Here is a 16,599-nt window from a genome sequence, read left to right as displayed (position 1 = left end):
TTCGGTTTAATGAAGGGGTGAGCGGGGTTAATGACCTTTTATGATATTACGGTTAGAAATCAAAGATGAGATTTATCCTCTTAATGAAGATATAACCCGATACAATCAAGAATTTTTGTGTATCACTGTTAACAAATTGACTTATTCCAAAAATCGAATCACCTGCAAAGCTAGAGATGTGACATCGTCAATCACCATTAAATTCGATAGATGATGTCTCACTTAGCATTGCGTAATAAAGATAACTAGTGGTCGCCTAATGGCCGAAATTGACCATATATGATTTAATTTACAATACCACTTAACGTCACTAAACTTGCAAAGCTAGAGATGTGACATCGTCAATCACCATTAAATTCGATAGATGATGTCTCACTTAGCATTGCGTAATAAAGATAATTGTAGCTGTACCAATACCACCCACGTCACGAGTGTGTTAACCTCCCAATTGACCGCACGCACCACACGAACCAACTTCATAAACCGATCCATATAATTTGTTCACAAAACACCCACAAAAACAAACACTCTGCCGTAACTCATCGCTCCATTGAATCTCAAATCGTCTCAAGCACATTACATTATTACTACTACATAACCAATATAACAAGCCTCCTCCCCCCTCCCTTAACCCCTTCAAATCTGGAGGGTGAAGAGGTTATTGTTCTTGAGTGGAGGGATCAAGCAATAATGGTCGTTTTAACATTCAGAATATAGTCAGCCGTAAACAATTGCCCGAGAACTGACAGTTTTATTTGAAGCACTTTATGACGTCGCCCGCTGCTTATTAAAGGACCAATTTAAACCATTATAGTGTTCATAAAAGCGTACATCATCCTGTTTTGTTGCTGTCTCACTTACACTTGATTTAATGGCGTATTTTTGTCTCGTTTCAAGATGCCTATGCTTTACGAGATTTCGAAGTGAGTATTTTTGAAATTGTTAGGGTTTGATGGCAGTTGACATATCGTTTGTCGATAGTTGATCCGAGAGCTTTCCACGAGGACGTATCGAGTTAGTCTCTTACCGTGTTTGTTACAAAACATAGTTTCCGTCAATATCGATATCGATCACATTTAAATAAATTCCTTGACACCGCTTTGTAGTTAAAACCAATTTACAATTGACGCAATTATTGATTGTGTTGCGAAGATAAAAGGTTTTACCATACGTTCATTAGTTATCATTGATGTTATCAATTTAATGGGCAAATTACTATAAATTCGGATTATGTAAACGCGCGAGTGACTGTAGTTGCAATGCTACGCGGCTACGAGAGCTACGAATAGTTGTGTAGACTCAACCCTGCACGGAACCTAGCACCCACTAGAAAACCCTTTAGTAGAACAATTTAAATAGATATAATATTGTAACAGAGATAAAACTTCACGATACATTATAATTCACAATCCATCTTATTTATAAAACACACAGCAAACTTATCTTCAAATTAAAACTCATTTAAATATACACGTAATGAATCACGAATAAAAAATTGCTAAAGTATATCATCTGTCGACATTCCACAAACATTTATTTCAACATTCGTACAAAATCAACATATCTCTCGAATACAAGAATCCCCCACAAATATCTAAATAATTCAATCAATCAGCCGTCTCTGAGCGTAAACATCGATAAATCGTATTCCGCACATCACTACTTAGGATCGACCAGCATAACTGAGCGGCATGTAATTGTAAATTCGACCTTATGACTTTGTTAATAAGGTGGTGTAATTTCTTTGTGGGATGTCAAGTAATGTTGGTTGATGATATAAGTGGTTGATGAATGCTCGTGGTGATTTTATTTGATTGTTTATTCGTTTGATTTGTGCCCTCCCCCGGCTATAAACCTGGGACCTCGTTGCTAATGTTTAGCACCGGGCATTCTACGCTATTGTAGGAATTCGAGATTGCACACGCGTTGTGCATTTGCATAAGGAAATTGTTAGACATGTTGTGGTCCAGAGCTTTCCTATAGCTCTCCCATAAATCTACATTGCTCTTGTGTACATTTTGTAGATTTTCTTCAAGAAAGATCTCTAAAATAACCAATATTAGTATAATAGATCCACTTATAAGCTTGATCATTACATAAAAATAAAATTAGTCCTTCTTTCAATGTATAATTACATTACTTCTGCCATTATCGTAAAATGAACTTGTTTAATGGATTGAATTACAATAACTTAGTTGCATAATTAGCAGTGTACAGTCGCAGTGAAAACAGGTGTACCTATCTGTGTCATTCCTTGTTATATCATCGTGGTCTAGTAATATTAAGTAATTATAATAGTGATATCTCATAAATATTCAACATTAGATAAGAAAATAAAAAAGTTTTTCGGTAATTGCATTATGCTAACACATTACAAAAAAAGTTTGTCATAATCACCACTGTACCAAAACTTTTAAAGTATCATATAAAACAATAGAATTAAAAGAATTATAAAGTTTATTCCTGTGTAAAAATCCAAACAGAACTTTTGGACCGTAAAGAAACTAACTACATAACCTCAAAATCTAAAGTAAAATAAGTGCCAAAAGTATTATGACCGCGACTGTACCGACGATACTTATCACACAGTTCCCAGTGTTCTTACTTCGTTGTTCGTGGAATATAATTTGACACCAACCGACACTGTAAACACTAAACAATGTCTCTGAATCCCATCACATCGACTGCCTATGCTGACTTTATGATTAACCTATGGTCAGTCAGAAGAGGCTTTCTCCATGAAGAAGGTAGGTCTGTGTAGTCAATTTCATCAAAACTTTTAAAAGTATAATTATTGAAAACATACTTAATTGTTAGCATTTAGTATAAAAAGAAATGTAAATAAAACAGAAAGACAAGAATTTTAAATAAAGAATAATGCTACGGCCTTACCATTTTAAAGCTACCTTGATTTATTAATTTAAAACTAAATAACAAGAATTGTATTCATTGTTCTTGATAGAGGTTATTCTTTTTTAATTCATTTGTTTGTATTTTTTCAACTAAACTCATAAAATTTCAGCAAGATTCAACCGTGACAAACATTCTTAATTCAACCCTTGACAGCCCTAAAGACGGCGTGTTCCCACTTCGCAAAAACATCATTCGGTAAACATCCCTCACCATGCAAAATACAAAGTCGTGTTTACTTTCCACGCATCAATGACGTAAATGCTCGAAGCGACTTTTTTACGTAGAAATATTAATTTGTAGATTGTTTAAAAGAATTAGTTGAGATCATAAGAATGAAGTTTAGCATAAAAGCAAGTTTATAAAAATACATAATAAAGTGGTGTCTCATAGCACAGCCAGTAAGCAATATGTCGGCACGACCTGTATGTTTTAATAGCATTTCTAAATGTCAACAACGGGACATGGGTAACGCGATAAGTCACGCCCCAGCGACCAATGAACAATTAATGTTATAATTATTACTTCATAAAGCTTTTATAAATAATCCAGGGTGGGCGAAGGTCGAGTGACCATCCTTGTGTGAGGAACTGGCCGGTAAGTGGCGGACTTTTGGTAAGCCAGCCTATTTCTGTCTGTTCTCAGAATATGCCACCTATGTATAGGTCACCTTTATCAATGTGTTATAAAGGCCATTAATGTTATAAAGGTGAATGTGCAATTTCCTTCTATTTGTAGAAACGGAAGGGGATCGATATTTATATGAAAATATTTCGTTAAAAATATCTCTGGGGATAATCCACCGCAAGATTTAAATGTTAATGTAAGTTTGGTATCTGTAACATTTTTGATGTAATATGTGGAGCCAGTTAGTTCCGCAAATTACATTTCATATAGAAATACCGACACAGAGACGTAAACACTGCACAATTAACATTATGACTACATGTCTGGAGTCTGCATATTTATAACATAACGACATAGAAATTGACATTTGGCAGAGTTGCTCTATTCACAAATTAGCAATTAAACACGCATGCCTGCAACTAGGCGACGGTGCAACATAAAGAGATGGCACGTTGCACGACGCGCGGTCACTGAAACCACACTATCAACATATTTTCAGATTTAAACGTCTTCCTAACACCACAGATTGCAGAAAACCGAACAAAAATAATATGCAACAGAGTGAGAGGACATAACAACAATATTTTTACGTCTAATAAAAACTACAAACGGACCAGAAGATCTTTTATCTGGGCAATAACAAATCATGGACATGAAACGAAGTAAATCACGCAGTAATGCCGGCGGCCACCGCTGTAATAATAGATACAGGATTTATATACTTAGCTAAACAGAGGCTTCCCGAAATTAAGTCGTTGTTGTTTTTTGGCGTCTCTTTTGAGCACAGATGATAAATAAATTAATTATGTTTGGTTAATAGGCGGCGTGGAGCGGCGCGCGCGCAGCCGGTATGTTCCCAGTTCGGGAAGTTGTGTGCTGTCGTAAATTGTGTGTGATTTATTTAGATTGAGAATGGAAGCTGGAGGAGGTGTAATTAAAGTTTTGTATAAAATATTAGTTTATTACTGTTAATGGTGGAGCTTGATTATTTGAAAGTTCCGTAGTAGATTTATTAAAATATGTGTAATAAATCTTATAATACAACTTTTATTACCTATCAAAATATTCTAAAGCGTTCCTGAATTTCACAATCACTTGTACTACAATACATATTAGATACAACACAAGACTTAATTTCAATAAAACCATTATCTCACTGACCAAAACAAACAAGAGCGCTGGCCGCACTAGGGCTGTCACTTTCCGTGAGCTAATGAGGCGGGCGGCTAAACGTTTGATGCGCAGGGCTGTCACGCGGCGATTAATGTTCGATCCATCAAAATTTAATAGCGGCCCGTCGACGTCGCCGGCTCCCCTCAGCTCCGGCTCGCTCCGATCCGCTCCGGCGGTCAACGACGCAATTTTTTTAATTCCGACTTTTATTGATATTGATTTTAAAACGTCATTTGCTTTTATTATGTCTTGCTTAATTAGATGTCGTTTGGATGCTGTATGGGAACGTGAGGGCTCCTCGTTAAAATATGAGAGAATGTTTCGGTAGGTAAAAAAAACACGCTTTGTATTTCCGAAGGGATAGGCAGAGGTGCACATTTTAGAACGTAATGCCACTGTACAATGTCCAGTGTACACCCATTTTGTGCACCATTTGTGATTGTGACCAATTCTATGTACGGAATCTGGAATGTGTAAAAATTCCAGACTCCGTGCTACTACTGAAAATAAAAAAAAAAAAGACTAGTGATATTTTGCCCAACGGCAACCGAACCCGAGACCCATTGCCCGGCAGTCGCACTAGCGATCACTCGGCCAACGAGCTAGGCTCGGTCGGTAAACAATGGTGTAATGTTAATGTGTGTTAATTTTAAAAAGCATCTTAAGTACAATTAAATGTAATGAATGAAGTGTTGGACGTATATTACCTTCCAGAATTAATAAGCCTCCACTTTGCAGCACTCACTTCATTGTCTGCGAGGACCTCAGTATAATTCATTTGCACGTACAAAGATATTTGTCAGCAGATATGAGGGAAAATTCGAGCATTCAGCAAACATGCGTCTACCAATACAATTACAGAACACAATAACTCACCCACTTAAACAGCAAACCACGACCCAATTGAAAAAGCAATAAAGTCAAATTTCGAATAACACTCATTTGTTTATACGGAAAATTAATTTGCTAGAACATCAGAAGCCAATTTCCCGTAACTTAGCAACCCTGGCTCATTCGAATTACGAATCCTATTTGAATATTACTCACGCATCGTCACTAAATTAAACGTTATTGCCTTTAAATAAAGTTGCTTTTAGATCAGTTCAAGTGGTTGTAATAAGAGTTTAATGTTGTTAGAGGAATTGAGCCTTGTGTTTGTGGGGATAAGGTTGGTATTTGCTCGTGTTGTGGCAACAGGTATTTTAAATGGTATATTTGTTTGTATTGCCAGGTTCCGAAGGATATTATAATATGAAATGTTGACGAATGTAAGAGGGTTAGCTTTTCAGAATGGAAATTGTATCGAATCGATGTGTTTATCTGAGGGATTATTGTACCGGCGTGGGCGTAAGGCAGTAACCTTTATAAATATTACTTTATTAATATTATATCGATACTTTAGAAGATGTTGTAGTTTGAATGAAACGAAGCCTATTATAGTGTTTTCTAAGCTAGAAATACAAACTAAGGAGTCTACTGAGCCATTGTTACTAGTAAAGTTTATTACCCTACTTTACGTTACGTCTGTCTGATAATAGAACATAAATGGAATGGTTTCATACTACCCCATTGAATCACTGCACGGTTGGCGCAGTGGTTAGGTGACCAGCTACTGTGCAACGTGTCGCAGGTTCGATTTGCGCGCCGGCCAAAAAGTGATAATGGCATTTTCTGAGTAAAGTTCGGCGGTGTTTCACCCCTGTGTCTTGAAAAACACTCTCTGTCGTGTCGGTCTACCGTCCCATCAGTTTTAGAAAGTAAGAGAACAGAAAGTGCACCTTTGTGCACACTTGTGCACTATAATATCTCCTGCGTAGTCTAAGTTACACACACTGACGACCATGATCGAAATCGAAATCGAGATTTACTTCTCATAATTTACTCAAACTCAACTTAACTTAAAGAATCAGTAACGACTGATGACACAGTAGTCCCCCAGTCTCACAGTCTCACAGTCTCTCAGTCTCACAGTCTCATGATAATCCCCGTTTATGAATCATAAAGTGAGCCGCGTTGTCTCACGTTAATGGGGCCCGACAATTACTCATGTTTACTTACAACGAGGATTAACCGACTGCGCCAAGGATGTTAATGTTTTCAAAGATTTGTTCTATTAATTTATGTTGTTTTTACGGAAGTTGTGTTTGCTTGGGTAGAGTAAGTTATGTTTTTAAAGTTTGATTTGTTGTGTGAATTATTATGTTTGGATAGTTTTTTTGAAAAGCTGTTAATAGTTTTTTGTGATTGTTTGTGGTGACACCCAAAGGGTAGTTATAGTTATAAAATATATAAAATTTCGGGTATCATAAAAAAATCTTTAGGTGGGTAGGTATAAATATCGTGTATTGTAAAGTATGTATAATTTTAGGGGTGGTACACAAGTTAAGAGGCAATATTATAAAACAAAATATCTTCGACAATTTCAAGTCTATATATCAAATAGAAAAATTCCCGATACTAATAACAACTTGCGTTACAAATCTCAACTATAGGAAAAAGCCAAGCATGCCCTAATTTCGGCAACACATACATCACCTAATTATGATCCACTTAGAACCTAATTCGAGCGCGTTTAACGTGCGCAGGAGTGCTGGGCGGGGGACTACAAAAAAGCGCCGCCTAACGCATGACATATGGCGGCAATGACATTATACAGGGCGGTGCAGAAATAATATTAGTTAAGTGTTTATTTGTCACACCCTGCCATCCCGGTTTCATTCATCCGTCATTTTTTTCGTAAATATATTATCGTTGTGGTCCTGTGTTATAAAAAAGGTGAGTTTTGTTTATTTTTGCGGGTTCAACAGATGTATGAGTTGCTACTGGTAACATAATTAGTTAATGGATTTTGGTGGTTAATTATTATTCAAATATTCTCATACACGGGAGTATTGAGATTCAGATATCGACAAGTTCCATGTCTAGTGAATTCTCTCCCCTATTATTAGATCAGTTCCAAGTACAGATTCTGTGCAAGCACTGCTCGTAAACAAATATATCTACTTGACTACGAGTACTTCAAAGCCTGCCGCTAAATCAACTGAGAACAAGGAAATGTGTACCAGGACATGAGAAGAATTGAAGATGTGGCGACACTCTGACAAGTGACAGATAACAGAAGTTGCACATAGACTATCGACGAGCAAATCGACGGATGACGTCACAAATATCCTGCATCGCACATATGAAGTTTACATGCGAATTAAGACGGATAGAAAATCCCAACGAACAACAGTTGGGCAGAAAGCCCGCCAGGCTGATCACCTCGCCTGGTCGGAGGATCCTCCTTTTCTTAGGGAACTTTACTCTCTGTTCCCTAAAGTGGTGACCCCGACGTGATTGAAACCAACCTTCACGGAGCAGATCAGCACCGTCATCCTCATCGCCACCTCCCTCATCCATCACTTCTCCGCTGAGCGGTAATCAAGTCGCAGCCAACCAGCATCCTCGGCCTCATCAGGGACCACCACACGCTACATCGAAGATATGCAGCATGGTTCTTCCCTACGGCCTCATCAGCGTCTAGGCACAGCACTCTGCACACGGTCTGAGGACGTCTTCCTCCCGTCAACGCAGACGCCAGCCACTACGCACCTACCCTCGCAGCATCTATTCCCCGACTCACTGTGGGACACTGCGAGCTTCACTACTCCGACTCACTGGAGTATCACCCTGCACCGCTCACCCGACTCACTGGGCATCGACAGCCGTCTCAACAGGATCGACCTCCGGTCTTGGGGGGGAGTGATGTGGCGACACTCTGACAAGTGACAGATGACAGAAGTCGCACATAGACTATCGACGAGCAAATCTACGGATGACGTCACAAATATCCTGCATCGCACATATGAAGTTTACATGCGAATTAAGACGGATAGAAAATCCCAACGAACAACAGTTGGGCAGAAAGCCCGCCAGGCTGATCACCTCGCCTGGTCGGAGGATCCTCCTTTTCTTAGGGAACTTTACTCTCTGTTCCCTAAAAAGACATTCGTTAAAATGTTCGTAATTAATTAGGAGAAAAACGTTTCAGCTAATTCATAGAAGATTAAATCCAATTTGGGTGAATTTATGCTTATACTGTATTGCTTGGCTATAAGAATTGAATAAACTGTGCCACAATGATACTGCGTCAACTATATACATATATTATAATACCAATGCAGAGATTTCACTTCATGATACAACTAAGAAATATCAAGGATATTGTTCATAGCACATTACCTCCAGTACCGCGAGCCACTGAGCCCGAGCGCACCCAACCTTCGTCCACATTCCACATAAATAAATCCCACAACGAAACATTTCCTCGTACTGAACTAGAGAGGATCATAAAACAAAACATCCTGTATTCTCGGAACGTTTCGTTCTACGAAATATGCAAAATGCGAAAAACCTACAACGAAAAAAAGACCGTTTCGTTTTTAAATCCCCCTGTATACTCGAATCCCTGTGGACTGCATAGATCAATAGTAGAAACGGGACAATGTAAAATGAATTTTGTGGTGTTAGACGTAGCATACAGTTTTGTTTGTTGAGTGAGTAAATTAGTGAATAAAATGGGATCGTCAATTAGTGTGTGTGTTTAAGAGCCGCTTGTTATAGCTCAGGAGACACGTGTCGCTGCAATTTGTTGAGATAATAATAATTATTCAACAACTATTGTAAGTAGTGCGCGGAACAATTGACATGTGCCAATGTCACATCTGTTGTGATCTATCATTGTAGTCGATTGTTTACATATCTGTGTCGTAAGTGCGATCTGTTGTTCTTTGAATACATTCTTCCTTAGATTACTTAATTCTTTAGTACGATTGTGTGTGCTTACAAAATGGAGATTACTACCCTAAATTGTTTTGCTTCAACAGATTTTGAATTTGATTGTTTTCTCATTAGAATTAAAATTTTCATAAAGTGAGTAGTATTAAACCAGCCACGACTACCCTTTATTAATTTCAGTTTTTATAATCTTAACAAAATAAACTATAACCCAATATTTTTTGTAACTTTACATTCTTTTCTATTCCTAAGAAACGTATTTCGCCTTAATCAAATGATTCAGCTGAAAAAATACTCTCAAACTTAGTGGCAAGTGATCTCGCTCCAAGAAATCGGAGCCCCTTTTTTGGGTCCCGTTTTTTTCGTTCGTTTTTGCGTTGCCATCTCGTTAACGGGGACATTAAGGGATAATAGACTTCCCATGCGACACGTGGGGAGTAATGACGAGCCCCGAGTGAATTAATTACCGACTTTGGAAGTTTTTAATAGATTGGTGCTGCAATAATAGGTAATGTAGTTATTAAAGAGAGTTCTTTAGAGTGATGTTTGTGTTATTTCTGGAGATTTTGAATTGTGTATCAATGGTTCCTGTATGATGGTTTAGATAGTTTGTGCAAGTTTTGTAATGTAGCCTTTGACTGACTCGACAGAAAAATGTTGAAGGCAAATCCTAACGTAAGTCACCGGTGATCCACGTTGCAGTTGACGTGTTAAAGAGCTATTTAGTTGTAACTTTTGACTTTCTTAATGGGCTTTTTATAAAATAAAAGTTTACAACTGTACTCCGAGCACAAAATAAAGTTCTATCTACTTATTACAACTAGACCAGTTGCACTCACTAACTCTAGATCACGAATAAAACTCACATAGGTATAATCACGGCCAAAATTGTTAAGGAAGATATTTACCAACATAAACTAATTACATTATAACACCAATTCATCAGGAAATTTCATCAAAACATGGTTCTCCAAATAGTGTCGCGTTGACGTTTCGGCCGGCGTGGCCGGGCTGAAGCATAGTTTTAATTAGTGGCACCATATGTGAGGGCTCACGTCGCGGGGGCCCTTCCATCTGCCGCCGCCACCTTGGTGATAGTATAATTATCTAAGACCGTTTATATTGCTGGTGTAAGCGATGAGCGACGATATATTAATTAAGAAAGAGGAGCATAAATAAATAAATTACTTTTGTTCGAAGAGTCACTCTGTGACTCTGTAACTCGAAACTAGTAGAACTTTTCTCAGAATATTTACGTGAGTAACCAAGTTTTTTTAGTTAGTTTATTACTTTTATAGTTTTTCAACGAAACACTAATCACTATCAGGTACAGATTTTAAAGTTAACTGTAATGAATACATTTGATCACTGTTCACTAAAGAGACTAGAAGGAAGATGTGAAGAGAGAGAGTAAGAACCGTTGGAGCAGGTTTACATCGAAGAACAACGTTTAGTAGTCTCCCGCTCCCGCCTCTGCCATGGGCGGCACTCCGTCACCCAAACAGCGCGACAACGTGTGGGTTACATTGGAAAACGTTTAAATTCAGAGATTTCGAGGAACACGCGACACCATCCGTAAGTGATTTGTAATATAACATCATTATTATAACACTTTTCTTTATAACTGTACCTACACACTTTTATTTAAGGATATTATTAAGTGTGATTCTTGTAATAAGGATATTTATAAAAGATTTCTAGTGAAAAATAAATCTTCATCTCAACATTGATTACATCTATTTATATCCCTTAAAATGTGTTATTTCTGAGTATTAGGTGTCGACTAAAATGTGTTCAAACATTAAATATCTTCGCGTCTTCGAGGTAAAACCGAAATCCTCTTAACTTCTATTTAGGCATTTTCTCGAAAGATATTAATAATTTTAGCGTCTATTTGTTGTAGTAATTAGAGGGACTCTCAAGTATTTTATATTAGATTATTTAAGATTAGGTACCAATTACCATATTAGTTAAATCAGCTCCCAGTACCCATCTATATGTCTTGAACTATCTAGACTAGGTGATCAAGAATATCTACAATTTTATAAAACTAGCGACCAGCTCCAGCTTCGCATGGGTGCAATGGTGATATATTATCCATGTATTATACATATAAACCTTCTTCTTGAATCACTCTATCTATTAAAAAAACCGCATCAAAATCCGTTGCTTAGTTTTAAAGATTTAAGCGTACAAAGGGACAGAGAAAGCGACTTTGTTTTATACAATGTAGTGATAGTAACTAACCTGAGTTTCGGTAACATTCAGCAACTTGGCCATGTCAGCTCGTTCTCCAGAAGACAGGTACTTCTTCACCTCGAACAGCTTCTCCAGTTCGAAGATCTGTCTGCCCGTGAAGGTGGTCCTCGCTTTCTTCCGTCTCCCAACTCCTGGCTCCTCTCCTTCTTCACTGGTGAGGGAACCTTCACCACCCAGCGGTGATCGGACATCTTCTGTTGATTTCTTTCTCTTGATTAGTTTGGATGGATCTGGAATAAGAAGGAAGAGTGTTTATAGAAATTGAATCCTGCAGCCCACACTTTGGATATTAATGACATCAAAAATTCTGACAATAATCAAATTCTCCAGTCATCAACAGCCATCATTAACTGATCTCAAAAAGGAGGAGGTTCTCAATTCTACCGGTATATTTTTATGTATGTATTGATTATTTTTTGTTCGACGCGGATAAGCTGAAATTTAGTCCTATAATTTTTCCTCCAAATCTTACTAAGAACGCTAAACCCCAAAACACCACACCGACTAATCAAACGACAATAAATAGCATCCAACACAAACACGGGTACAATACAACCCACAAACTTTCACTGCCTTTCAAAAGTATACGTAACTGCCAATCTATTAACCCTCGCACGCCTGCTTCGGATCACCTCAAGACGACCAATAAAAGTGGCCATTACTGCCTCAATTAGATACCTAGTGTAAATCACAGGAGACAGCCATTAATTGCTAAGTGTAAATCTGCCACACGCTAACGTTGGTGTTTAGAAATACCGATTTATATTGCTTTGGATATAAGCGGCCGCGGCGGCGGGCAAAGGGTTGGATATTTACTCTTTATGTTTATATTATAGCTGTTAATTTGATTACTGAGTCAATAGTCCATCTGTCGTAAGTAATGTTCTTTAAGTTAGTTCTTATTCGTTACTGGGATAACTATTCGTCATATTTACATTGTAAAATATTACTTACAATTCTCAATATTAAAGGAGAGCTGACATTGTATTAGCTCTAACTGATAATCGAGCCAATCTATTGACCAGGCCGATGCCAATTCCACTACGTAATTACATTGTGAGAATAGTGCACGATTGCTTATTGGTATTTTTAAACACCCACTTATCATCATGCATTTTATTCCCGAAGAGCGGTAATGTGCACCTTTACCTACAGAGGTGCACACTATGACACGTAATGCCACTGTACAATGTACACCCACTTTTCACAATTTATAAGTCCCATGTAATAGGGGGTGAGCCTATTGCCATATACCGGGCACAATTCTAAACTCCGTGCTATTATTGAGAAATATTTCGAAAAGGCCTGTAATATTAATAAGTAATGTATTATACAAAGTTTCTTTGTGTTTAAATTTAGTCCCACGAATAAAATAAATAGCTAATATTCTCTGAGAAATAAACCAGTAGCTTCCCTCCAATTACAAATACAAATTAATACTCTATCGTGTAACACCCACATACTTAGACACTCATTAAATACTCAAAATAACGAACAAATTGCGTCTTTAAATAGTGTTGTCCCGGACATGGCGGGTTATTGAGTGAAATATCGAATGTTTACAATGTTTGTACCGTTAATTCGACAATTTATAGCTTCGCGTCGCTTATTCTCGGTAGCTGCTCGGTAGCGCGCGGTGTGGACGTGTCTCAACGTTTCTTTGTCTTCAAATGTCATATTTTATGGCTTTATAATAATATGAGAGTGATTCATTACGTTATTTGTGTGGTTTTCTTTCTGTGTGTGAAATGAAAATGTTTTTCTTTTCTTATAAACACGAGTTGTTATTAGTACGAGTATACAAACATGGGAAGGCGGTTTTGCAATGTAATTAAACGATTTACCTTAATCAACAGATACGTGAAAAAGGCAAAGTACATTCTAAACAATTTTATTTATTTATTTTTAGCCGTGATTTCCAGTAGGACGATCAGAGGACGCAGAGAGGAAGACGATCTGCAGTGGCAGAGGAAAGGCCTCCATATCTCTAAATAAGTAGAAAAAATTAAACAGTTACAAAATTCCCTACAAAGACAAAATTCCCTATAGTCTTGATATCGATACGCTAATTCAAACACACACCCATCACTAAATTAAAATAAAAAAAAACAACGAAATAAAACACGAAACTTGTCATAATTCAGTGCTGTACATTCTGAAACTGAATTGAAAGTGAAATCCGAAGCATATTTCAGTCGCTTCAGCTTGCAATATAATAATGTGGCTGAAATATGATGGGCCATAAATTCAATGTTTAAAGGGATATTAAATGGTCCTCCATGATCGTCGGCATTAAACTGATTGAGGAGAAATGGAGTCCCACACTTGTAAATGTAACTAGTACGAGAAATTTCATTGTTGTATGTATGTAGGTGTGATAATTGTCAGTAATGGTACGGAGTTTGAAAATATGTACGACAATAGAGTTGCCCTCTACCACACATCGATTAAGGTAATAAGACCTCAACTTAAAAGAAGAAAATGCAAATGTATTTTTTTTAATAATCGTTGCTTTACTCTAGCATTTTCTCCTGCATCGTATGTACTTTTACAAACATACAAGTTCACATGCATTAGACACCCAGACCCGAAAGAATTGCTCCGTGCGATGCGTAAATTTTATTAATTATTTAATAAATATAATTATTTAATAATTAGTATCAACTTAAAATTAAGCACAATTTCATATAAATACACCTAGAACCGAAACAACAATTTGCGGATCACACAAAGAGTTGCTCCGTGCGTGAAACGAACTGGCTACCCGTTACTCAGCAGCCGGTCAGTCAAATGTAAATTTTATTAATTAGTATCAACATAAAATTGAGTACAATTGACCATTTTACAATTAACAGTTTAACAATGATATATTGTGTACGAGTTTAACAATAAACACACGCGGCGCTGCCCGCGAGGCCGCGAGCAAAAACTTGGCCGCAACTTCACCGCCATCAACAAGTAATGTAATAACTTATCTGGTGATTAATGTTCCAGTACTACACTCGATCATATAATGGAACATAAAGTATGACAGGAGGCAGGCAGGCTAATATCATTACTATTAAAATAAGATGAGCATTTTTGCTACTGATGTAGACCAAAGAAATAAATGATTACTAATGATTTTTTTAGATTTTGGTGTAATATTATGTATTTGACAACACGTTTGTGATTCCTCAGCGTGGTAATTCTTATTAGATGCAATGTTAGATTCTCTTGTCATTGCAATGATGGGACTTCGGGAGCAAATTATGAGACGTGTGATTCTTATGAATAACTTTAATGAACTAACCTTAAACGACTAACTTACTCTACTTATAGGGACGAGGTGTCACACACACTACACCTCCCCCGTTTTTGGAAAAAAAAAGATTATTTTAATACATTTTTTTTTTAATTTAAACCTAACAGGAAAAAAAATCTAAATATATTAACCGCACTGTTGACAATTTTTACAAAATGTTGAATTCTATTATCTATTTATCTCTTTTACATATTTTATTTTTCATAATAATATAATCATTCTCCTTTAACATAAACCCTCATTACCTTTATAACTAGGTACACATTAATATATTTTATTTTATTTAACTTATTTCACTACCATTGTCGTAAGGTACATACATTACATTATACACATGTGAGCACATTACATTTATACAGGACTCTCCGGTACCTGCTTTTCATTTTATTTATTTCATTATATTATTCACCATTCTTCATCATTTTATTATTATTTCTATGTGTGCTCACTTTATTCATTTATTCATTTTACAAAATTTAGTGTCAATATTTAAGGTTCCTATTAACCTCCAATAGATTCTCACAGAGAGAGCTCGTCTACACCATGATCGAACTAAGGACATGATCACTAAACTGTACCTTACCATGTGTACCTATTATATTTATTAATTACTTATCATTTAACTATCACAAACCAACATAACACAATCTAATTGAATTGCTTGGTTGACAAAATTATACGTTGTCCTTAGGTGATCAGCCTTCAGTCACACGCCAAAACTTGTGTACCAAGTCATTCCAAATTACCTAAAAACCAAACTTACAAACTTTTACAAACAATGAACACATTCCAAAGCTTTGCTGATATCAAATTTCATTCATCTAATTTATTAATTTCATAAGACAAAACCAAAGTGCAGTTGTTATTGTTACTCGGTGTCAAGTAACACGATTCTTCCAATACAATCTGACACTCGGTATGACATCATTTACCTATATGGGCATGGGAACATTCCTTCAATCCCTATTATTCATGCTATGATGCATACTATATAATTACAAAATTTTACATAATTTCGGCAGAAAAAAAAAATACTTACAGAATTTACCAAAGAAAAAAAAAACTGATTGTCAACAGGCGTAAACACTATTCTAAAAACTTAAGTACCATTCAAAAAATAATAATATTAATAGCGCTAAAATTATCTAATTATAATAATCCTTACATGAATATAATATTGGGCCCCTAATAATATTTTAATTTTATATTTATTTACTAATTAGTGTCCATATTCACTCACTTATCACATTATTACCTATTTAAATAATAAAAAAAAAAAACACAACACTATTTGAGTCCGGTTACTCCATTCTGCGTGGCTAGGGTAGCGGAGATAATCTCAGACGCTCCCTGGTGGCCAACATCTCCCGGCTCCATCCTATGCGACACCTACTGCTCCCGGCAGGTCCACATCTGGCTGCATCGACACCCGGCAGCCGGCAAAACATCTTCACTTTTTCACTATTTTTCACTACTTTTAGCCCACTAATTTTACTGTCTTAAGAGTTTTTATTTTATAAATTCCATATTTTTATTCTGTACTCGTG

The 16,599-nt window shown here is 36.7% G+C and overlaps 1 protein-coding gene across 1 annotated transcript in view; it reads right to left on the bottom strand.

Moving 5' to 3' along the window:
- Positions 1–16,599, bottom strand: part of LOC118278041 (uncharacterized) — a 75,051-nt gene that overhangs the window by 29,423 nt on the left and 29,029 nt on the right. The window contains exon 3 of the mRNA XM_035597097.2: positions 11,737–11,978. Within this exon, the coding sequence (XP_035452990.2) occupies positions 11,737–11,978 (242 nt within the window). The remainder of the gene's footprint in view (positions 1–11,736; positions 11,979–16,599) is intronic.

Source organism: Spodoptera frugiperda, chromosome 18 (genome assembly GCF_023101765.2).
Source record: "Spodoptera frugiperda isolate SF20-4 chromosome 18, AGI-APGP_CSIRO_Sfru_2.0, whole genome shotgun sequence".
Taxonomy (NCBI): domain Eukaryota; kingdom Metazoa; phylum Arthropoda; class Insecta; order Lepidoptera; family Noctuidae; genus Spodoptera; species Spodoptera frugiperda.
This window is presented reverse-complemented; position numbering and strand designations above follow the sequence as displayed.